Source organism: Brienomyrus brachyistius, unplaced genomic scaffold, assembly GCF_023856365.1.
Source record: "Brienomyrus brachyistius isolate T26 unplaced genomic scaffold, BBRACH_0.4 scaffold143, whole genome shotgun sequence".
Lineage (NCBI taxonomy): Eukaryota > Metazoa > Chordata > Actinopteri > Osteoglossiformes > Mormyridae > Brienomyrus > Brienomyrus brachyistius.
This window is the reverse complement of record NW_026042418.1, coordinates 340,551-365,730: the sequence shown is the minus strand read 5'-3', so window position 1 is coordinate 365,730 and position 25,180 is coordinate 340,551. Positions and strand designations below refer to the sequence as shown.

The window sequence follows — 25,180 nt, the reverse complement described above, 5'->3', positions numbered from 1 at the left end:
GTGATGGACTGAATGTGTTTAAGTAGAACAAACTATTTTAATCTTGCTCTATTTGAAATCAAATATTGTGAGATTTCATGTTATATACTTGCTTTAAGCTTAAAGTGATAAAGTGACTTTAAAGTGGCTGTTTGTACTAATTTATACTATAACATTTTTGTGTGAGTGAGTGGTGTGTGAGTGAGTGGTGTGTGAGTGAGTGGTGTGTGAGTGTGCCCTGCGATGCCTTGGTGCCCCATCCTGGGTTCCCTGCTTTGGGCCTGTAGCCTCTGGGACAGATGCTGGATCCCCAATGACCCTGAATATTTGATACTATAAACTATTTTTCTAAGCTATTGATGTTTACTTGTTTGAGAAAATGAAGTAATCATATCAGTCAGTAACACACGGCTTCACAAAGACTATTTAATTTTTATCATATAAAATGATATCAACTGGTATAATCGGTTATCATAATTATAGCTCATTAAGATATCAGTATCAATTGCACTTATTAAAATAAGAATATATTGAGGTTGTTAATATGCACTACTTTTGCGGAATAAATTAATTATGTATTGTCTGATTTCTGGTTCAATATTTTTTAGCAAACTAATCAGGAAAGGTTCAGCATCCGCTATATAAATCCCTAATCCATTAATGTTATGGACACAGCAGTTGGTTTTCCAAAGCCTTTTTGTCTGTGTCTTGTATAGCGTTACAAGCCTCGCACACAGACGAGCATTCAGGGATTAGTTTCCCTTTCAGCGGAGATGATGCCCTGATACCGCATGGCATTGTGGTCAGATCCTGTGATCTGCCATTCTAAACTGGCAGGACTCTTGTACAGTAATGTGTATAAAGGCTACATTTGAATCGAAACAGCAGTGGTGTGGTACAGGGGGTGAGACTGTAGCCCCATACCTCCAGGGTGTGAGGTTATAAACCTGCCCCCAACCCCATGTGTGCGGAGCCTGCACCTTATCTTCATGTCTATGCAGGTTTTTTTATAAGTACTCCGGTTTCCACCTGCACTCCAATATCATTCAGTTTAGATGAACTGGTGTCTGTAAATGATGGAGTAACTGGCATCCCATTCAGGGTGTCCATCGCCAGCCGCATGATCTGCCCGTACTGTGTAAGCTTCAGGCTCATCATGACTGTATAAGTAGTATGGGACGATAGATGTAATAACAGTGTAGTCCGTTTCCCTTGCATTAGATAAGATAATGGGAAAAACTTATTATGCCTACCACAAGCTTAAATTGTATGACTTCCCTTCTAAGCAGCGGTAATACAAGCAACAGGTAGAACAATTTTAAGGTTGCTGGTTCAGCTCCTATTTGAAGGGAGAATGTAATATACTACCTAACTGCCCAGCACCCTAAGTGCTGTTTGGCAGAGCAAAAGGCTGTATGAATGCTGATGTATACTTGCAGTGGTTAGTTGGATCTCTGATTGATAGTAGGCTAGGCAGCGATGTTGATTGTTTTTCATTTGTATAACATGACGTCAAATACATGAGTTTACAGTCATGCAGGAATGTCTGAATATTTGTTGAGAATTAATGAAATAAAGGACAGGATTAATCTCCATGGGACACCATCGGGAATTATCAACTTTATGTTTATTATAAATGTGAGCAAAATTAAACATATTGTGACACGTAAAGAATCCCAGTCGACGGGTATAGCCAGTAAATAATACAAGCATTATTTGGTGAAGTAGTACTATTTCGTGAACACAAACTGCTCATTACGCCATTCACAAAGCGAGTTTCAGTGAAATCCAATAATTTATAATATTTTATTCATATAATTAAACGACTACGCCGTGGTTCTAAATACAGATTTTTGTCTTTCGTTTGTGTCGATTATTTAAATGTTCGTCGGGTGAACAAACGGCTTAATATCGTGATGGCGTTGCGGGGTTTGACAGAATGCAGCAATTTTGCTTTAAGAACCATGTAAACAAAGACCCACTATTTGGCGTCGAGACGCAGCGGGCTTTTCGTACGTACGCGTATTCTGAAATGAATCTACGTTGCGTCTGGCTGGCGCCGCCGCCGCGCGCAAACTGCGTAAACGCCGTACGAAACCTGGGCGACTGTCGCGCATGCTCATTGCTAGGGGGGAGTGAGAGAGGAGCATGAATGGAGCAAAATGGCGGATCATGTGCAGGTAACCGGGGGTTTGTGTTTTCATAACACGGGGGACGTGCGAAGAGCGGCGCGCCCCGGCGATTACGGGAGTCCGACGGCGGGTGACCATGCGGGATCGGGGCGCTGCACTGCGAGCGGCCGTGGCAAACCTGGGGCAACGGGGGCCGTCGCGGTGCATCGTTGGCCATCGCCCGGGGGCTGATGTTGACTTGTGGCCTTGCCGTCGTGTTTTGTTGCCTCGTTTTGCGTCGTGGTGTTGGTGGTGCAAGGTGGGAGGGGGCGGACGCGCTGTCTTTAAAAAAAAAAAATAAGAATGAGAATAACTGCTTCGGGTGAGTGCCTGTGCGCGCCGCCCAAGCCGCGGCCGGCCGCTCGGTGCGGAGTAAACAAGCGCCCCGCGTTGGTCTGGCTGCATCCCCGCTGGTCCCGCTGCCAAACCCGGGCCACGGCCCTAGTACAGCGTCCAAGTCCCGTCCCGCCTCTTCAGCTTCCGCCGGCGTGTGGTAGGTTTGCACCACGTTCCGTGGGGCTGTGAGATATTTTTAATAACCCAGCCAACCCGGAGCGCCTGATGCTAGTGGCGTTAGCTTCGCTAGCCGGCCGGCCCCTCCTCTCGCTTCGGCGGGGCGCCCTGACACCGTGTCAGGTGGCGTCCGACTCACCGGCCGCTGTCACACCCTTCACGAGGGGGGGAGGGGGGGCAGCTGGCGCGCAAAGAGAAATATTTAATATAAAGTTCTGATATATAGAGGTTGTACGTCTTGGCTTCATTGCGCCTCATGGGCGCTTAGCATCTCGTCATTACTGTTGTGTTGTGGGGATGGGGGGGTCGCCTGAATGGCCCGTACAGCCCGAACTTCTTAATGGTACACCCCGAAGTTCTTAATAGTACACCCCCAGACTGGCGGATTTACTCCTTCAGAGAGACCGGCCGTCCTGTAATCTTATTACGTGTAGCCGCGCTAAATCCGCTGTCCGCAATAAGCCGCAGGCGCTCAGCACCGGTGCACGCTACTGGAAACATGAGATGCGTGCGTTTTGTTTCCTACAGCGTCCCTCGGTGTAACGTAGAGCCTCCTCACCCTGACCACGTTTGTATCCCGTTCATATTCCCGGCATGACAGCAAGCTGTCCCTGGAAGGAACGGTTCAGATGGCAATCAACACAGAGATGGAAATGGGTGGTTTACAAAGACTTTAAACTTGCTGATGCCTGGCTTCGCCCATTAGTTCCCAAAGCCGTCGCCCCCCCCCCTGTCAGATGCTGGTGTTGAGGGGATTTTCACTGAGCACACTGCTGCACAAAATGACTGAGCACCCAGACAGGTTATCTGGATCATGGTGGCCAGCTTCGATCAAAAAATGTTCATCTGTATTTTTCCAGTTGCACCTCAGAAGCTTTATTTTCAGTCTGTGTTCTGATGTAAACTAGGTATTATTATTTATTGATAAGAGCAGAAGTGGAGAATTAACAGCTTCTTATCTTGTATACTTTGCAAATAGATCTAATGGACAGTTTTAAATATGCTTTATATGGTTTTTTTACTGTGAAGAGCGGCAGAATCCAGGCAGGAAACCCGCATGCTCGTTAATTTCTGCATTTCACTCCCGCGAACCCATTATTGACATTTTTGGAATAGATTGTATGCACATTCCCTCAGACCCTCCACTGGCAGAATTTAACATGTAAACTACTTTGTGTTTGTGTCTTCAAATAATTCTAGGCTTTGCAGATAAGCGCTGAAACGATCAAGCTCTTTTTTGTGTCTCATCTCTCCGCCAGTTTGTTAAACCTCTTTGTGCTGTGGGTTGCTCTGCATTTCCTTCCACCTCCATGGGTTGACAGGGAGGTAAATGATGAATGAAGTTCCACCCGTGTTTCTATAGCTGGAATCGTCATTTGGCGATAGTGATTAAACATTCAGACTAATGTGTTAATATTAGCGGCTGATTTGTCATGATTGAAGTTTCACCCCAGAAATGTTTTATTCATGTTGCTTGTTTTCAAATGATACTGCCGTTCTGCTCTGTAGACGTAAACAGAGCTGGAGTTCAAGCTCCATAAAAGCTTGCGTTCCCTTGTGCTACGATGGTTGTGTAGATATTCAGTGTGTGTTTTTATTTTTATTTTTTAGTACCAGTCCTGGAGGGATGTCTTCCCCACTGCCAGCTTTCAGTGTGACGAGCTTTATAAAGATGCTGTAGCTGCTGGTTCTTACCACCTGACACTCGTGTTACAGGCATGTTAAGGGAAAAAGCTTAATATGGCTCCTTTCTTGGGCATGTTATTAATTAATTTGATTGCTGAAAGGATGGCCTGGCTTTCGTTAATACTGCAGTAGTAGCCGGTTGCTCTTCTGAGGATGTTACGGTCAGCAAATAAGGGACTCACTTCCTCCTCATGACGCCCTCAGCTGCCCAGATGAGGTATTTGTTAGAAGGTACATCAAACGCTCGCTTTATCTGCAGGCGGAGAAGCGCTTCAGGCAGGGAGCCATCTTTGTCTCAGTCTACCTTGCTCTAAATGGTGGGAAATGTGCAGGTGCCCCCCCCCCCACCCCCGAAGGGGCCCCCCTGTTAAGTGACTCTGCATAGTACATCGACCTTAGTCCGAGATGCCCCTGCCCGGCCCCCTCCTTCCTAATCTTGCTTATAGCTAGTACACCCCTGTTTATCACAGTACTCCACACAAACTCCCGACTTTGGTATCACCATTACAAGCCTTGGTTACTCTTTGTGCCCTACTGTTGCTTTTATCTTCCCATCAGTCACCTGTTTCACCCCCAGAGTAGTCTAGGCATGATGTTGGCTCCGTTTCTCATACAAATCTTAGGCATTGCATGGGGTTCTAACGTATAAGGCAAGTTTCTTTATTACAAAAAGCACCAGTCTGCTCATCTCCAGGAGATCTGTGAATCATTAAGGCTGTTACACATATTTCTTTCTCATCTGTGTTGCTACTGCTGACTTGCACCCGCTTTGAACTGAAATGCAGAGAAACATCCTCATTACAAGAAAACATAATCCCACCCCACACCCCCATCCACCTACGCCCTCTGCCTGAGGCAGTGAGATTGGTGTTGGGGTATTTTTAGGAAACGCTGAGTTCTCGTGAGTTTCTCAAAGTTAGGTCGGGCGACTGGTACGCCGACACCTTCCGGAGTTTACACCCTACCTGCACGTTGGGAAAGTGGGGTCAGTACACACTGTTCCACCCCAGCAATGTGGCCCCAACAGGCGCGAGGCAGAGACAGCCTTATCTCACAAGCGCAGCGCTGTCGATAATGTAGTGCTTGTTCTATCGTGCGGAATCCATCGCTCTTTCTCCACCTTCACTGTTGCGGTGCCCAACACACGTATTACAGATCAGTGTTCAGCTCCTTTCCAAACCATTTCACTAGAAACTTATGAAGTAAATCAGTTGTACTCTTGTGTTAGTTAGCGTCTCTTATTTAAAAATAGAAATGTTTGTTGACGTGTTTTTTGCCAGCCTGGGTTTAATATTCAGACATGACCTGTTCCTCTCTTTCTGCAAGTGCCTTATGAAACTGAGTCCCTACACCCCGTGCAGGTGATGACTCACTACTGAGAGTGCTGAATTTAGCATTTTCATCAGCGAGATTCCTGACGCCACTGATGTTCCGCTTGTCGTAGGTCCTTGCCATCCTCGTATGCATTAGCAGTGGCTGTAAATAGTCGTAATCATCACGTTAACAATCAAGCCGTATCGAGTTCTTCCAAAGAGCGGTCAAATCTGTGCACGCCTGTGTCTTCCCTGCAGTTTCCTTGATTTGTTCTGTTAAACGAGATCAAGTGTTGAAATCTGTGTGACATCTTCTCCATTTGGGAGTTGCACACCTGTCGTATTGTCTCAGTCCTTTGCGTTCAGCAATGACGGTCTGTGCAGCAGATGTCTTTCACACTAACTGTGCTCTCACACGTTTCGGCCATATTGGTTTATGTATGTTACTGGCTGTAACTGTTACTAAAATACAGTAAATGCAACCACATTGTAGCAAAATGGGACCATCTGAACATCACCTACTCATTTGATGATATTTAGACATCCAGAGTAACTTCATGTTTAAGTTGCTCAGGATGGGCAGTTAGCCAGTTGACCTTTGAGCCCTTGGCTGAGGTTTCCTTCCCAAACTAGCCTTTCTTTCTTTTCTTCATCGTCTGGCCTTTTCTGCTTACACTTGTGCTGTGTGACTTTATGTAAAGTCCTCTGGGACATCAGTGTTTGGATGGTCGTGTTATACAAATGTGGTGAACACTTGTGCACCGCTTCCATTTTGAATAGGACTGACGTTGAGCAATCGTTAATTAGCTGCAGTGTTCCTGGAAGTTGGCCCTCTCTGAAGCTCCTGCCTGCCTGCCTGTCTGTGTCTCTCGCAGAGCCTAGCCCAGCTAGAGATCCTGTGCAAGCAGCTGTATGAGACCACGGACACCAGCACCCGGCTTCAGGCGGAGAAGGCCCTGGTGGAGTTTACCAACAGCCCAGACTGCCTGAGCAAGTGCCAGCTGCTGCTGGAGAGAGGGAGCGTAAGTCTTCCCCCCCCCCCCCCCCCAGACTCCCTGTGGATCTCAGCTATCTCTGTCTAGGAAAACATCCAGCGGGATTGTAGCCACCATGGTGGAATTTCAGATACGGTGCATGCAGGCAGCTCGTACCTGCCGGCAGCTCGTACTTAGAAACGGACTATCAAAAATCCTCTTTTATAAAAAATTTGAGTAACATACAGTGGTTCATAATACTGAACGCATGCACTACTTTGTGACTTTTTATTATTACTGAATAACTATCATTGTTATGTACTGTATTACTATGTTATGTACCCTGTTACTGTATATACTTATTGGCAAATTCGACTTAAAGGCACAATTAAGCAGAGGATCTCATTCGTAACCCGGGGACTGCCTGTATTACTTAATGAATCGAAATATAGCAGACTGATGGGTTAAATCAAACTCGCTTGTTTCTGCGTTTCCTTTTACTTTACTTCGTTTGCTGTAGGGAATAATGGCGTCGCCATCTGGCACCATGCCTAGACATTGTCACCTGAGTTGTCTGGTCTGCCAGTGTCGCTGCGATTGCGTATCACACTCCCGATTGGTGGATTCTCGTCACGTGACCCAAATGCCTTACCGTCACCGTCTTAACCTCGCTCATCTTCATCTCTCTTCTCAGTCATCTTATTCCCAGCTGCTGGCTGCCACATGTCTTTCCAAGCTGGTGTCGAGGACGAGCAATCCTCTTCCCTTGGAACAGCGTGTTGATATTCGTAAGTTTTAACGCGGGGAGGGACAGGGAGTGGGGGACTTCAAAAACCTTTAGCTACAAATGTGCCGAAAAGGGTCCTTTCGGTATTGGTAGTAATCGATAATATGCTTTTAAAAATCGTGTATCAAACAGTTCAGGTTACAGCGTACAAATGGCACACCCTTCTGGGGGTACAGTACACAGCCGTAGGATTTAATTGGGGGAAAAAGTCGTGATGCTGGGTGACAAGTCTGTGTTTCTCGTGTGAGGTTTCGCCAGGCTGACCCCACTCTGCCCCTTCACCAGGGAATTATGTACTCAACTACCTGGCGACCAGGCCGAAGCTGGCGGCCTTCGTCACCCAAGCCCTGATCCAGCTCTATGCCAGGATCACCAAACTGGGCTGGTTCGATTGTCAGAAGGATGACTACGCCTTCAGGAACGCCATCGCTGATGTCACACGCTTCCTGCAGGTGTGTTTCAAAGCACGGCCACTTAGGTCTCTCCCACCAGGCCCACGAAGGCAACATTCTAGAACGACCCGCTGTCCCTCAGCAGACCACAGGCTACAGTGTAGGACACGGTACTTTGGTCCTTTTCTGAAAGGTCCAGGCCACTCCTGGGACGTCTGGTGAGGCTGCTTTCCTTTGAAGGTTAAGTGTTTCCCCTCTGAGCCCTGGGGCTGAGGAGACTCTATGGTGGACAGCAAAAGTTCTTCAAATAGGAATGTTCTATGGTGGTACCTCCCTGCTGTCTGCTAGTGGAGAAAGGCAGACCTGGGTTTGCCAGCTGCAGCTCATGAACTGTCAGATTGTGTCCCGGTAACTTAGGCTGGGACCCATTTGCCATAAAATACTGAGAAGCAGTACCCCCCACCCTAAGCCCCCCCTTGCCAGGTGTTGGCTTTTGTTACATACTCAGAGCCCCGTTCCTCGAATCTACTTCTACAACGCCATGTTTTATTATTTAAGCAACAAAATTTCCTTCCCATTGTGCAGCCTTTTGGTTTCCTCTCTTAACCACTGCGCCCCCTGCTGCCCATTGGATCTCAGGAATATGCCTCATTCACTAATGGTCACTTTCCGTTGCAGGACAGCGTAGAGCACTGCATCATAGGAGTCACCATTCTCTCCCAGCTAACCAATGAGATTAACCAGGTAAGTGTCAACACTCTCTCCGATGAAGAGGTGTTTCCTGTCCCTATCATCCTCTGCTTCACCTCACACATTTATGCCCAACAGCAAAATGGAGGGCTGTGTGACCTCTGACCCTGTTATACTTGCTTATATTGGTTTTACCAGAATGACTGGGCACCGCACTTTAAATAGTGTAAATTACTATGTATATTTGTGTATTCATGTTGGTAATAATAGTTGCAACCATGTAATCTTTGCTGTAGAATGTGTGCTTTGTTAATGTATAACCGTGTATATTGTTGGTTCCCCTGTCTGGGTCGCCGCTAGTATCAAGTTTGCAAAGGATTGTTCTTGCCGATGTGTTCAATCCATACGGCCAGCTTAAGTACAAAGAGAGCCAAACTAAACTGGTGTTTGCGACATGCTGCTGTTTTGTCCTTGTGTGTCAGGGATTACAGAGAGAAGAGACCGCTTTAAAGTGTAAACAGACCTGAACAATTAAAAAAAAATAAAAACTTAAGAGTATAGTTTGTGTAGAAAGTACTTTAGCTTGGGAGGATGCCAGCTCACACGACTACTGATGGGTGCTCAAGGTAGATTAATTTTGCTGCTTAATATGCAGTTTTTCCACGAATTCTTCTGCCGCCTTTTATTATTAATTTTAACCTATATTACAGATTTTATGCATCTCAGTATGTCAGTAAGATCTGTCCAAAGAGACCAACATGCTCCTCTGTTCTACACCGTTGTGTCCTGCTGCCCAGGCCATTTCCAAGTCATTATTTTATATAGTGACCACTTCCTGTTAGACCGCAGGCAGCACTTGTGCACCCAGAGTATTTGCTGTGGCTCCTTGCTGCTCGTTGGCTGGTTGCTGTGCCAGAGGGCCAAGCTGCCCAAGCTGTGAGGCCAGTGGGGGAGAAGCTTCCCTGTGACTGAGAGGGTCAGGGGCAAACAGAGCACTGGAAGGCGGCCTTGCCACTTACAATCCCCTTTAATCTTAAAGGGCTCCTGTTAGTGGGGGAGAGTTCAGTGCTGGGCGTGTCAGCTGTGATCCTGATGAAATGCGTGTCTGCAGATATTTTAAAGAGGTCGTTCTCGTCTCCTAGTAACGGTAACTCCTAATAAGCGGCCCGTTAGATCATGTGTGCAGTAATGCAGTAGGTGCACTTCAGTTACTATGATAGCTGTTTGGCACTGCAATTAAAAATTCAAACTCAGTCCATGAAGAACATGGTGGATCAACAATATTAAGTAATTATTACAAACCGTGAAGAATAAACTGGGCTTGTAGGCCAGAGACATACAGCCTCGTTGTCCTGATCTTCTTTAAAGCAGAAGATTTTCTTTAGTCTGAGACAACTGTGCAATAAAATGTGCTTTGCTCCTGGCCTTTACCTGGATTTCTGCTTTAATGATTTTTAAAAAATCTGTAACGGGGCAGAAGGTGCTGCAGAAATGAGTAACGACGTGACGTGTCGTCCCGGTTTCCCAGGCAGACGCGACGCATCCGCTAACCAAGCACAGGAAGATCGCCTCCTCTTTTCGGGACTCGTCTCTCTTTGACATCTTTACGCTGTCATGCAACCTTCTCAAACAGGTGAGGGTCATCTCTGTCCGTGGCCTGGGCTGATCCCAGGTCAGGCTTATTCCGAGCCTGTAAATCCTGCCCATTTCTGTTGTATGTGAATGGATTGGTTATTCCGATATACGCAGCTGCTTGTGTACAGTGACAGGCCTGTCTTCCATGGTGTGCGCCCTGCTCTGGTTTGCCGTGGGGCTGCCTGTCTCACCAGTCTCCCTGCGTCTCCTCAGGCCTCGGGGAAGAACCTTAACCTGAATGATGAGGGCCAGCATGGGCTGCTCATGCAGCTACTGAAGCTGGCCCACAACTGCCTGAACTTTGACTTCATCGGCACCTCCACCGACGAGTCCTCGGACGACCTGTGCACGGTGCAGATTCCCACCAGCTGGAGATCCGGTGAGACCCTGGGGGGGGGGGGGGCAGGTCCGCCAGGAATTATAACCCCACATAATTTTGTCCATTGCTTGGAAGCTAGCAGGTCATTAAATGATCCAGCCAGAGTGAAGGAGCTGGGATTCCTTGGTCCAGCACCTCCGCAGCTGAAGGGCTCCCTCTGTGGCCGTAGTCTGAAACAGGGCGGGTTGGGGGTGAGGGCACAGAGACCCACAGCTCCATGCTGACTTCTCCTTCCTCTCTGATTGCAGCCTTCCTGGATTCCTCCACCCTGCAGCTGTTCTTCGATCTGTACCATTCCATCCCTCCATCCCTTTCTCCTTTGGTGAGTGGGGGGCACCTCTCTGGGGCCCTGTAATTACTCTGGTGAGCTTAGAAGGGATGGCTCCATCATAACGCTGCCCCCTGCTGGCTGAGGTAGAGAGTGTATTGAGCTATCAGTTGGCTGTCTTCCGGTCAATTGACAGGTGGGCCGGAAACAGAGCCTTTAACATGATGGTTAACCATTGTTCAGTTGTGGTACCAAAATCGCACCACAGCTGTGACCCCATAGATATAGTGATAGTTTGCATGTGGACTTTGTATGAGTCCCTCTGAGACACAGCTGTGATATATTCATGATTAATGGGGATGCATGAAAGGGCATTTTTCTCATTTGTGTAAATGTCAAACAGTCTCAGCAGTGCAGCAACTGCATAAACCACACAGAGAGGAAATAGGTCTTCCAGGTCTGACCATATGGGGTGGGAATAGTTTCTCAGAGGAAAAGGAGTGAGTACCACCCAGCCTAGGTTCCTGCCCCTATGCTTGGGTCCCGATTCCCTGCTTGATTCCCTACTTTTAGTTAATTGATCGCCGTGCCCCCTCCCCACACCCCCAGGTCCTGTCCTGCTTGGTACAGATAGCATCTGTAAGGAGGTCACTATTCAACAATGCAGAACGGGCCAAGTTCCTGTCCCACCTGGTGGATGGAGTAAAGAGGATTCTGGAGAACCCACAGGTACCTGCTGAGTTTACCTTGCTAGTTGTAGGAACCGGAGACGATGGTTGGAGGAGCAGGGGGTGCTTTCAACCCCCCCCCCCCCCCCCTGTTTAGCCTGTTAGCACCTGCTGACAGTAGTTCTTCGTAATTTTGCTCCGGTGCTTCATGGGCAGGTAATAATTTAACATTTCCCACTCAGAAAAGTACTTTTAAAATTTGTTTTGTTACTGTTTATTACAATCTTAGTTGTTCTGCTTCTTTGCTTGATGGTGTCTCGGCCTCTGTGGCCTGACCACTCTATTGCATGTTTGATTCAGTTTGATCTTCTGGTATCAACAGGTCAAACATTTTTCTAAAGCATTGTTTACAAAATCCATTGTCATGAGTATGGGTTGATCCAATATTACAGACCAACTTCATGAGTCTGTGGAACAGTTGCTTCCTTAGATTTTTTTGGCAGCGTGATGGATGGCTACACATGCTGATTTCACCGTGGATTCTTTCTCCCCCCCCCCCCCCCCCCCGTATGTTTCAGAGTTTGTCAGATCCCAACAACTATCATGAATTCTGTCGACTGTTAGCCAGACTGAAGAGCAACTACCAGCTGGGTGAGCTGGTTAAAGTGGAGAACTACCCAGAAGTCATAAGACTAATAGCTAATTTCACCGTAACCAGCCTCCAGGTCTGTCCATGCCAAAGCCTCCGGTATCTTATGTGGGTTATTCCTAGACTTCTCCACAGTATTCCTGTCAAAAGCTTGCCAGGGTGAATCTTTGATTATTACTATGACATATACCACAGGTTGGGAATATTGTACACAAATACTCAAACCATTAAATCTGTCACTGACTTGGTGGATACAAAATTCTGTCTTAAGAATTAAAGTGGTTTTTTTCTTGTTACAACTGGTATTCATCCAGATTTTTTTCTGGGAGATGATTCTGAAGCCATGCATATTTGCTATAGAAAGAATGTTTTTCTTTTTCGTCACTGTTAAAAAGCAGCGTATTGTCGTTTTGTTCCATGAGAGAGCAACGATCGGTCTCGTATGATATTAACCTGTTATCTTGGGTCTTCGGAGGGGAAATCAGCTGTCTAGAATCTTATCTAGAAATTGATTGTGTTCTTAAAAATGTATTGTCCACATGCTATATCAGAGGTGGTTTAAAAGGTGAAGGGGAGGGGCTTTAGTGAGTTTGTGTGCCACACCATGTTAGGTTTGCATTTTAGTCGCTGTTGGTAACCAGCTTTGTCCCCCCATCCCCAGCACTGGGAATTCGCCCCCAACAGCGTGCACTACCTGCTGAGCTTATGGCAGCGGCTGGCCGCCTCTGTGCCCTACGTAAAAGCCACAGAACCACACCTGCTGGAGACCTACACGCCCGAGGTCACCAAGGCCTACATCACCTCACGCCTGGAGTCTGTACACATCATCCTCAGGTGATGATCTTAGCTGTTGGCACTCCCTGCTCCTGCTTCTTTGACTTTTCACCCAACTCTTGCCATTAGATTTTTTTTTTTGGTGCTGTTAGATCCAGTATGGAGGGATGGACATAGTCTGTACGCTCCTGCATAAGTGCTGACCTGTACCATTCAATGTGATTGACAGGGATGGCCTGGAGGATCCTCTGGACGACACAGGATTGGTCCAGCAGCAGCTGGACCAGCTGTCCACCATTGGTCGCTGTGAGTACGAGAAGACGTGCGCTCTGCTGGTTCAGCTATTTGACCAGTCCGCCCAGTCCTACCAGGAGCTGCTGCAGTCCACCAACTCGAGTGCCATGGACATTGCCGTGCAGGAAGGTAATGTGATCTCACAGCATAACTATCCAAAACTTCACCTGTTTGATCCCAGACTGGTTCATCAGGGTACAGATGGACTGACGAAGATGATGATGGTGAGAGTTTGGGTTTTCCTGTGCAGGTCGTTTGACGTGGCTAGTCTACATCATTGGTGCTGTTATTGGAGGAAGGGTCTCTTTCGCCAGCACTGATGAGCAAGACGCCATGGATGGCGAATTAGTTTGCAGGTAAGTATCCGCTAATAGATAGTGATGGCAATACGGCAGTATGGTTGTACCAACATGGATGACTTTAACAGGACCTGGAATTTCTCAGAATAATCCGTGTTTGTATGAATGCCAGCCTACTGTGGTGCATGTCGTTGAGCCTTGTGAAGATTCAACTGCTTACTCCAGACATGCACAGTATTGACACGTACAGTAAAACCTCGGATTGCGAGCATAATTTGTTCCGGAAACATGCTCGTAATCCAAAATACTCGTATATCAAAGTGAATTTTCCCATTAGAAATAATGGAAACTCGGATGAATCCACAACCCAAAAATATTCATAAAAAATTATTAATACAAAATATAAAGTAAAAATACATAAAACAAATTAACCTGCACTTTACCTTTGAAAAGAATCGTGGGTGGTGTGAGGGAGATGAGAGAGAAGGGGGAGGTTATTTTGTAGGATGACTTTCACTATAATGGAGTCAGTGCTATCTGTTGGCTCACTGGAATCTTTTTCTTTTTGTGCGACTTAAACAAGGAACCTGTCCAATGACAGCCGCTTTTGCCTTCTTTTCGATTTTGCGGAAATGTGGACATTGAATCTGTTTAACGACAATGCTTCACTCGCACTGCTACACCCTTATTCGGGTGGTGCTTTTCTACTAAATTTTGACTATACTAGTGGCGACTAAGACCAAGCATGGGAGACGATTACCCACAATCCAGCAGCGAGAGAAAGAACCATCGGCTCAGTTGTGATCACGTAACGCTCAGCAGACAAAGCGTATACGTAATACTCGTATTGCAAGACCTCGCTCGTTTATCAAGTTAAAATTTATGAAGAATTTTTGCGTGTCTTGCAAAACACTCGTGGACCAGGTTACTCGCAATCCGAGGTTTGACTGTATTTTGCATCCCCCGTACATGTGCTGTGACCTGCTGACACTGATGCTCCTGCCGATTGGTTGCACAGGGTGCTACAGCTGATGAACCTGACCGACTCCCGCTTGGCGCAGGCTGGCAATGAGAAGCTGGAGTTGGCTATGCTCAGCTTTTTCGAGCAGTTTCGCAAGATCTACATCGGCGACCAGGTGCAGAAATCTTCCAAGGTAAATTGACAGCCATCCCTTAGTGCTAACATATAGGAAAGGGTGGAGGTTGTGTGGGGGGTGTTACGATTTATACATGCTGATGTGTAATCTATAGAAGCATTCAGCTCGGACAGTCTTCTAAAATATCCAGTAAATTTCAGGAGAGTATTTTAGTCCAGTCTGTTTTGGTGCTATGTGCAGGGTGAAGCTGACCTAACTGGAATGTTTCTCTTAGATTTTTTTTTTTTTTCCTGTAATTCAAAATAATTTGTGAAGCCGTATTGGAATGATTGTTCCGAAGCTTAAGTTCTCTGGTTATTTTTTTGAGGGACTCAAAGCTCCCGTTTGTGGTTTTGCCCAACGTAAATGATATAAGTTCTTATTTTTGTCTCATGGAGCCTGTCGAATGTGAACAGCTCAGATAAGTGACACAGCAGCAGTCCGGGATCTTTGCGCACTCTGTTCTCCCCAATTGCGGCGTGTTTTGCTCTTGATCTTCTCCGAGGTTTCTGGACACTTTCTCCAGGCCTCATCCAAGCTTTCTTCTGACTTTTTCCCCATATATCAGCTTTCAAGTCACCTGGTTACAGTTAACAGGGCTACAGACAAAAAAAGGAAAGAAAAACTTTAGGAGCCATTGGCTACTAAACCCAAAATATTTAGGAGCAAATTGCTTTTTTTAGGAGCCATAATCTCCATCACATGCCAAAATAAATACTTACATTTTATCTCCAGTCTACCTCACTGCCTTTTCTTTCTCCTATCTGATCTACCTACTATTGCCTTCTGCATTCTTATACGTAACATAATAATAGACACAAAAATATGCAATATATAGTATGCAATATCCAAGCAAGACAGATGGGCTATTGAACATGAAGTGCACACACAAAGACTGAAATATGAATTAAAATTTGCCCGTAAATAAACCTAGAAAACGTAGGGGTGCTGCTTGCTTTTGTTGAAAGACATTACAGTTGGAAAACCGAATATAAAGCTAATTGTGACGTGGTGTCATAGGGTTTAACCCCAAACCCACCTCTGGGTTTATCTCCATGCTATTCTCGCTTGGTGATGCATGTGGGGATGTGCGGATCTATACTGAAATATTCCAGAAAGCGGGTTCGAGTTTAAACCTTAACCCCAACACCGCAGTGAAGTTGACTTTATATGCAGTTTTCCAGCTGTAAAATCTTTCACTGTGTGTAATATTTTTCAGTGTTTATGTGTGCATTTCACATTCAGTAATCCAGCTGTCTTGCTTAAAGTCATTGCTGGTGGATGAACACAGTGCAATTATTAATAAATAACACATAATATGCAAGGTACATGGTGTGTAAATAAATTCTATCTTTAGCACTTTAAACAGACAGTGCACTTATTATGTGGGATAAATATACTGTGTTATCATGGTAACTGAAAAGCATTGTGGGATCTCGCAAACATCCATCCCACCTTTTGCAGGAGTCAATTTTTTTCCCCAACCATCGATTTGTCTCCCTCCACCACCTTCCGGGGCTCCATACTTTCTGCATCACGTTGTCAGATAGCTTGAAGAGTCTCCAACCCCACAATTTGACAATACCCGCCCAATCTGTCAATACTGCTCTGGATCGATCCTCGCTTTAATCATGTGATAATGTAGCAGGAATGGCAGATGTGGGTTAAGAGTGCACATAATTAAAAGCTGCCAGTTTTCTTACCTTTTTCATTTTGCTTTTTCTTTGATCGTGAGAGACAGTGGTCATTGGCGACTGCAATGAAAAAGATTGTCGCAAAATTACAAATGTAGTCGCACTGGTGACCATTTTAGTCGTCATCTGAGGCCCTGTATTGGGACTCACAGCTTTGGGAGAGCTTTAGCTTAGCTTGTGTTGTTAGTTTGTGGGCAGATTTGCTAGTGTCTTATGTCTACAGATGACATGACTGGCTGTTGGCTCTTAGCATTGTGAGACATGGCTGTTGTAGGATTTTTGCCACTAAGTACTTGCATATTTTTATGACTTTTACTGTCATAATTGTTTGTATGACTAGAACATGTACAGTCTGTCAAACTCTGTTGGCCTCCAACAGACCAGACTGCAGCGCTTCCTGGTCCTGTGTTCATCTTGGCCCCACAACTAAATACCAGTGATGATACAACATTCCATGGTTTTACTTACTATGGAGGAAGTGTAGTTTGCATAACAGGGCATAGAGGAAGCCATTACAATGATGTTGACGTCACAACGAGCTGACCGCAAGAATTTCTTATATTTAGTCTAATAAATATAGAGTAGATTTGAAATATCCAAGTGAGATACTGAATGCGAGTTCAGGCATTCAGTCCAGAAGTTCTGTGTTGTGGCATTGGAACAGACTGTTAGCATCCTGCAGTGTGGATAATGGATAATGGATAATGGCACTTAGCTGAGCCATTTGTGAATGTCCCTGTTCTCCATGAATGTGATCTGTACTTCTGCTTTTAAAGAAAATAGTCGCGTCTTTCGTGCCATGTCCTTGCAAACCATGTGGCAGGATGAGGGATTGGTTTGAGGTAGGGGGAAGTTGACACAGGTGCCAGATGCTTTGTCAAGAGCATTAAAAGGAAACGAAGAACCCAAATGCAAGGAAGAGCTCTGAGGAAGGTCACCTCTGGGCCTTGGCGTTCCTGTAAGGATTGGCTATGGCTGGAGCATCCGAGACGCCGGCCCGTATGGGCGGCAGCCATTAAGGGTACTATGGACATTTATTGGTTACTGGCCAGTGCTGACAGGAGTCGTTTCTTTCCTGGTACTTTTCCTTGTAAGGGGCTGTTGGTAGTTATCTATATTTTGTTTTTAAAGTTACTAATGCTAAAAAAAGCATATGATCCAGACTTTTTGCAACCACAGCTAGGTACAAATCAGATTGTCAAGTTGATGGGGAGACAAGTCTATGAAGTTTTCCAATTTTAGTGGAAAGGTCCTGTTGCCTTGACAACGGGACCAGTCATTGCCACTATGCTGGCTTTCCTGGAGCCATCGTCAGGCTCAGGGAGGTGGATCTCTCACCATAACACTGTCAATAATGCAACAGCCCAGCTGGTCGATCCCAATCTTCCCTACCACCCTGTTTCTGCTTATAATGAGGTGCAGTGAAGAGGCTGTGTAGCTGAGCCACTGGCGGGTTTTTATACCATGCATTGGTCGCAGTGTGGATATTTTTAGGTGTGTCTGAAATCACGTACTTACAAAGTAGGTATTGAGCTTTGTCAGAACCCTGCTACTCAGCCGTTAATGCAGTGTGTACTGTATGTAAACATGAGAACAGTATGCATACATTTGCGCACACTTGTATATTACTTGATCCGGATGTTTTTCTTGTGATGTAACTTGACCCCTGTGAAAGTAAAAAAAAATAAAATAAAAACAGCTAAAAAAATATATATATTCGAGTCAACTGATGTGACCAGGGATTGTTTTCTACTTAAATTTGTACAGATATGGCACTTCCTCTGCCATCTTTACAAAAATTTCTGAACCAGCAACTATTTTCCCTACTCCCGTGGCCTTGTGGGATAGCATAATGTCCATCGGTTGTACAATTTTGGGATTTCGCAGAATGTAGCAGGATGTCATCTGGGTGCCCTTCGCCTACTGTCTCATCCATTCTGAGGTTTCGGACATACTGCTCACGTCGCCTTATATGTTTCACCTCCTACATAGCAAACAAGGATGGGATTTCAGGCCCTCCCTTTGTTCTGCATGGTGCATGGAGGTGGGGCTTGTTCTCTGTGTGGGTGTGGCCCCGTTGATTTGTAAGTGGGACTTCTGAATCGTGCTCACATAACTCCGGTCTCCCGTCTCTCAGCTTTACCGGCGCCTGTCGGAGGTCCTGGGCCTGAACGATGAGACCATGGTGCTGAGCGTCTTCATCGGGAAGATGTAGGTACAGCGTTACAGCGAAGGCTAAGTAGGCGCTGTCCATAACACACTGCTGCCTACCAATGAGCCGTTTTAGTGTTTACCTAATGCTGGTTGCTTTTGTAACCTTCTTCTGATCATGGGAGGATGTTTGTCCCTTTGACCTTGGCTGCTGTTTGCTGTATTACTCACAAACCAGCCATCAGAGAAACTAACAGCCTCTCAACAGAAGAATGAAGTACTGCAGACTAATAAAATGTTGCAGTTGTTTCTAGTCCACACAGCTCTGAAATTGACAGAAGCTAACAAGTATGGCCTGGTCCTATACCTAGCATACCTGTTTAGGTGTTACGGTACTGAAACAAAGGCCGTTGTTCGTTGGAGATCGGATGCTATTTATTTCCTTGGTGTGCTGCTCCGAATGGAGTGCTAAATGCTAACCAGGAGCCTTCTCTTTCTCTCACGATGTAGAATCACCAACCTGAAGTACTGGGGGCAGTGTGAACCCATCACTTCCAAGACACTGCAGCTCCTCAATGACCTCTCCATTGGATATCCTTCCCAGCTGAGTTTGGTCACATATGGTCTTTTTATGCTGTTGTTATGGATACTAGGTTTTTAGTTCATTTGTGGGGGGGGAGGGGGTATAGAAGCAAAATCATCATCATCCTCCAGCTAGTTCCCCAAGGAGGTGGTATTGAGTGGTGTGAGCCGGTGCCGATGAGTGGTATCTTTCCTTGACCCCCTCGTGAACCTACAGCAGCGTGAGGAAGCTAGTGAAACTCAGTGCTGTTCAGTTCATGCTGAACAACCACACGGTATGTTGCGCCTCCCCAGACGGTTCCTAGCGAGCCTCCCACCGCCCGTCATCCCTCCCCCTACACGGTCTCGCTTGTAACCCTTGGCCCTCCCCGTCCTTCCCGGGCAGAGCGAGCACTTTTCCTTCCTGGGCGTGAACAATCAGTCAAACCTGAGTGACATGCGATGCCGGACCACCTTCTACACAGCACTCGGCCGGCTGCTCATGGTGGACCTTGGTGAGGACTGTCGTCTTGCTCTCCCCCTGCGACGGCGGCCGCTCTCTTGGCTGAGTGTGTCCTGATTGTCTCTGTTTTCGCACGTCGACTTCGCAGGTGAAGATGAGGACCAGTTTGAGCAGTTCATGTTGCCCCTTACGGCCGCGTTTGAGGCGGTGGCACAGATGTTCAGCACAAACACCTTCAATGAACAGGAGGCTAAGGTAGTAGAGTTCTTATCCACAGGAACTCGAAGGCATCGACCGCCCCCCACTTGCCACCCCGATGTACTCAACCATTGTTTTCCCTCCCTACTCCAGAGGACGTTGGTGGGTCTGGTGAGAGACCTGCGGGGCATCGCTTTTGCGTTCAACGCGAAGACCAGCTTCATGATGCTCTTTGACTGGATGTATCCTTTCATTCTAGGCTGGACCTCGCCAGCCATAGCAGCTCAACCTCTAGCCCCCCCCCCCCTGGCGCAGTCTTCACCTGGCTCTGGTCCCAGGGGATATTAATTAGCACGTCATTTTGCATCAGAGGCACCACACAGAGAGGATTTATGGTTCAGATAATCAGCACGATGAGGCAGTTAGAGCTGAGAATGACTGAGGTGTCTTCTGTGACTAAGGTATCTCCTGTGGGCATTTAGGCTCAGTCCGGAGTCCACTGTTCAAGGACGGTCCTTTGTTTTGTCCAAATAGCTTTTTGGTTGAGTGGCTGAAATAAGACTACTTCCTCAGTGGGCCTTGTCTGCCGCATTGTCTTTGTTTTTGCCCTTAACATGCCCCTCACACAGCTACCCCACCTACATGCCTATCCTGCAGAGGGCAGTCGAGCTGTGGTACCACGTCCCTGCATGCACCACGCCTGTGCTCAAACTGATGGCAGAACTGGTGCACAATAGGTAAGCGCCAGACTCCTGGCTAGTGCTCGAACGTCACGACAACATTATAGGAATGTTGCAGCAATGGTTGCCATTGTAGCACGTTTGGACCCTTTGGCTGATTGATGAACCGGCGAGTCGGTTTTCACTACCGATGCTACGCTAATCTTTTGATGCGAAATCTTTCCGTGGTTCAGAAACTCTGTTGGCGTTTTATGACGGCATCACTTATACCTTTTGAGCGAGATACTAAACTAGAATTCCTATGATCTTCGATTCTCACATGTGAAATGTATTTACTGTGAATGCCCTCTTTTTTTGGTAAAAGTTAAATAATGAACGCTCCGATTTTGAGGTATCTGCCAGGTTCTTGACCACACACTCCACACAACTCCTTGCTTTTGTTGGTTTACATTGAACTCGAGATGCCCCAATGCACTTTCCTTTGCTACCCTAATCCATTCAATATTTGTATCTGCCGATTTCAAGTCCCCATATGATCTTTTAATAAATATTTAAATATACTTACACATACGGTAGGTGTCGGTGCATTCCTCACAATTCCGCAGTATTCTTCCTTATGTCTCTGCAAGTGCCTGATTGTATTGTATTGAGTGACACTCTGCTGCTACCTGCTATCGAAAGGATGCTTCTGATGCATCTGTTAGGCTACTTTGTTTCCAGTTTAACGCCTCCCCACACGGCCGATATCTCGATAGTTTGCAGTTTCAAGCCGTGTGCCTCAGGCTCACTGCAGTGTGACGGAACCTAAAAATCTGGCAGGAAATAGGAATGTATCGGGCTTCAGATCGGTCTGCGGTGCTGTGCTGACCTACCCCACTCACCGTGTCCCCAGGTCACAGAGGCTGCAGTTCGACGTGTCATCACCCAATGGGATTCTGCTCTTCCGGGAAACCAGCAAGATGATCACCACATACGGTAGGCTTGGCCGGCACCTCCCTCTGAGTCCATGACCTACTGTCTTCTGCTTGACCCTAAATAGGAAAAGCATTTTTTTACATAGGGGCTACTGAGGAACTAAGTATATTTATAGAATTGTGTATATGTGTGTGTGTGTGTGTGTGTGTGTGTGTGTGTGTGTGTGTGTGTGTGTGTGTGTGTGTGTGTGTATAGGATAGAAACCTTTTCAAACATAAATAAAGGTGGAGTAAGTTTGTGCATCTTTCCTGGTTTCTTGTTGAAGCCTTCATACTGTTGCAGTCTTCTGTTCAAGCCAGTGAAATGGCTTACGTGGGAATGGTAAGCTAATGCCTCCTCAGGCTGCAGTTTCCAAGGCTACTCGGAGCGGCCACAAGCGATCCCTTTGTCTTCCTGCGTTGAGTAATTTATTTCCTCCCTCCACAGGAAACCGTATCCTTACACTAGGGGAGGTGCCGAAGGATCAGGTATACGCTCTCAAGCTGAAAGGGATCTCCATCTGCTTCTCCATGCTCAAGGCAGTGCTGAGCGGCAACTACGTCAATTTCGGCGTCTTTCGGCTATACGGGGACGATGCGCTCGACAACGCCCTACAGACTTTCATCAAGCTGCTGCTCTCTATACCACACAGTGACCTGCTGGTGAGTGGGTATCAGAGTGGGTGTGGCTATATGTGGGTGTGGCTATATGTGGGTGTGGCTATATGTGGGTGTGGCTATATGTGGGTGTGGCTATATGTGGGTGTGGCTATATGTGGGTGTGGCCTTGCTCGATGATGGATATGGTTACTCTGACTACTTCTGCATAAGTCTGATTGCTTCTGCATAATAAATCAGCAGTGAATATATGTATATGTGTTTCCAATATTTCTTCCGTTACAGGACCTTTTGGTCTCTTCCCACATGGGGTTGTAGTTTAACAGAGGTTCTATTCTGTGTTCCCTTCCACAGGACTACCCAAAGCTCAGTCAGTCCTATTACTCTTTACTGGAGGTTCTGACGCAGGATCACATGAACTTCATCGCCAGTCTTGAGCCCCATGTCATCATGTACATCCTGTCCTCCATCTCAGAAGGACTGACAGCCCTTGGTAAGAGATCTGCTGCTGTATGTCTCCTGCATCCAAGCGAAAGCATTAACCTGCTAACCGTCTTGAATGTTCACACTGAGAAAGGGGCGGAAATATCGCCCAGTCATCTTTTGGCCGGACTTTGTAGCCGTGGGGGTGCGGCTAGCTTATCTTTGGCTTATCGTATTTGCTGTCATTCGTGTAATTGAACCTCCCTCCCTTCCCCAGACACCATGGTGTGCACCGGGTGCTGCTCCAGCCTGGACCATATAGTCACATACCTGTTCAAGCAGCTGTCCCGGAGCACCAAGAAAAGGCCGGCCCCCATGACCCAAGAGAGCGACCGCTTCCTGCACATCATGCAGCAGCATCCCGAGATGATCCAGCAGGTGGCTGCAGGACCCCTTTTAGTGACTTATATTTACAAACAAGAGCACATGAGAACCAGAGTCAGGAAACTGTTCAGTTTGCCCCATAACACTAGCAGGCGAAAGATTTAAAATTTAAAAAAGCAGTGTAATGGTGTGATAGGCAATGTCTGCAATTTTGTCCCTTTGACAGGAAATCCCACTTAAAAACATCTGTTTCTTTCAGATGCTGTCAACCGTACTAAACATAATAATTTTTGAAGACTGTCGGAATCAGTGGTCGATGTCCAGACCTTTGCTTGGCTTGATCTTGCTAAACGAGAAGGTAATTGCACTGTTTGCACTAAGAGGGAAAGTCTTCCCCCCCCACTCAAGTTTTTGAGGCATATTTCAGTTTTTCTATCCCTAATTGGCCATTAGAGGCTCTGTTTATCATTATGCTGCCACTGCATTTGATCTTGTGTAATTCTCTAAAACACACAAACCAAAAGCAGACGACATCACTGCATTCTTAGAAGTGCTCGTGCGGCAAAACACAATCAGCTATCAAGCGCTTTGCTCCTCAGCCGTCGACACATGTTCATAAAGTTCTGGAAACTGATGTGTTCAATGATCACATGGTCTGTCTGGAGCCTGCAGTTGATGTGCAGTTCGACAAGTTAGATCATCTCTAATTCCGTCATGAATTTTCTCTTTGTGTATTATTTTGATATGATTTTATTTTTGGTGGCTCAGGTATAGAATAATTACAGGCATTCTGGGTATATACCCTGGTATAGAAGTTCATGTGAATCAGTAGTCGCTCCAAACTACTCAAACAATGTGTTCTCCCGTGGAACTCTGTGTCAGGCTTTGACCGCTGTCCAGGATTGTCCCGCCCTAATGGTCTCCTTTGTCGTGTCTGTCAGTACTTTGCTGACCTTCGGAACAGCATTGTGAACAGCCAGCCCCCTGAAAAGCAGCAGGCCATGCATCTGTGCTTCGAAAACTTGATGGAAGGCATCGAGCGCAACCTGCTGACCAAAAACAGGGACCGGTATGTATGCTTTACGTTTGGGAGGGTATCGTGGCGTTAAGGAACGTCGGGAATATCTGACCAACAGGCGATCACCCCGAGGAATGTTCTAAGGACTCGTTTTTACATCCAGGTCTAGCCCACCTTTTTTAATCTTATTCTCTTTGTCTTGAATCGTGGTTTAACTAGAATGACCAAAGACTGCTGATTTCTTCATAACAAGAAGAGCATCAGCATGACCCTGCATTTTATTTCTTTTTAAACAATCATTATATTAACCTTCTCAGCACGGCTACAAAAAAGATCTGAAGCAGATAAACTTTTTAAATTGACAATTACACCAGTGGCAGACCCAGGAGCAGGTTGTTAGAAGTAGCAGTGTGGGAAGGTCTGGAAGAAAACAGAGGGCAAGTAAATGAAGTTAATTTCGAAGATATGAACAAAAAGGGGGAGGGAACCCATTTGGGGAACATGAGCATCAGGCAGCCCAGCTGTGATCGGTGCCCTGATGATACCCTCTAAAAAATGTGAACTATTTCTTAGTTTTTTTTACCGTTCCATGTCCTCCTCCAGGTTTACGCAGAACCTCTCTGTGTTTAGAAGAGAAGTCAACGACTCTATGAAGAATTCCACGTACGGGGTGAACAGCAACGACATGATGAGCTGACATTCCACAGAGCACTGGGCCCTGCCCTCACGGCCCCGCCCCCGCCTCCGTGGGCTGCACCGCCTCGGAAAAGCCACCCCCCACGCAGCCGTCTCCTGGCCCACCCCCTCGGCCTGGATGCCAGGGGAACACATCACACAGACCTGCATCTCCTGCTCCTTCGACCTTAAGTCCATCCCCTGTTCCCCTAAACTCAACCCCCTCCACCCCCCTCCCCCCCGCAGCCCAACCCTTCCTTTTTATATATATATATATAAATATATATATACTTATATATTTTAAAGCCAGTTTCTAGAGGTCACTGTTCTGACCGTACTGACAATTGGGGCTCAAAGTCCAAAGAGAGAGGGGAAGAGTTTGGGGGGGTGGGGCTTGTGTGACAATTCTTAGGGACTTTCCTGAGTGGGAAGCGTCCTCATGTATGAGTGAGACAGTGTGAGAGAGAAGGACAGACAGGAAAGGAGGTGCTGGTATCTGTAGAACACTGCTTCTGCCTGCCTTGTACAAAACAAAAAAAAATAAATCACAAGGAAAAAAAGTGTACATTTTTTCATAACATTTTGAACAATGTTTATATTAATTCAATTTAAAAAAAAGGAAAAAAAGTGTGATTGAAATTTTTACAGTACAGTAAGTTAGTGCAACAGTGCGGGTTTGTTTGTATGAAGAATATTATATCTGGGAGGTGAGATGTGTCCGATTTCCGAATGCATGGAGCTGAGGTGCGGGGTGG

The 25,180-nt window shown here is 46.3% G+C and overlaps 1 protein-coding gene across 1 annotated transcript; it reads left to right on the top strand.

Moving 5' to 3' along the window:
* The first annotated feature begins 2,057 nt into the window (after positions 1–2,057).
* On the top strand, positions 2,058–25,180 carry xpo7 (exportin 7). Its single transcript, XM_049005020.1, has 28 exons — positions 2,058–2,159; positions 6,538–6,684; positions 7,331–7,424; positions 7,709–7,875; positions 8,494–8,559; positions 10,034–10,138; positions 10,354–10,519; positions 10,768–10,841; positions 11,397–11,516; positions 12,034–12,180; positions 12,766–12,938; positions 13,108–13,301; positions 13,423–13,528; positions 14,490–14,625; positions 18,439–18,512; positions 18,963–19,043; positions 19,246–19,309; positions 19,420–19,528; positions 19,625–19,731; positions 19,828–19,916; positions 20,304–20,411; positions 21,247–21,329; positions 21,756–21,970; positions 22,280–22,418; positions 22,626–22,786; positions 22,992–23,090; positions 23,674–23,801; positions 24,354–25,180. The coding sequence occupies exons 1-28, from the start codon at positions 2,142–2,144 to the stop codon at positions 24,445–24,447; spliced, it is 3,264 nt and encodes a 1,087-aa protein (XP_048860977.1). The 5' UTR covers positions 2,058–2,141; the 3' UTR covers positions 24,448–25,180.

What these genes read in the sequence shown, in the direction of transcription:
- xpo7 (XM_049005020.1), top strand. An exon ending in TCCCACCAGCTGGAGATCCG is followed by an intron (nt 10,520 to 10,767) that starts GTGAGACCCTGG and finishes CTCTGATTGCAG; the next exon opens with CCTTCCTGGATTCCTCCACC. An exon ending in CAAGATGATCACCACATACG is followed by an intron (nt 21,330 to 21,755) that starts GTAGGCTTGGCC and finishes CTCCCTCCACAG; the next exon opens with GAAACCGTATCCTTACACTA.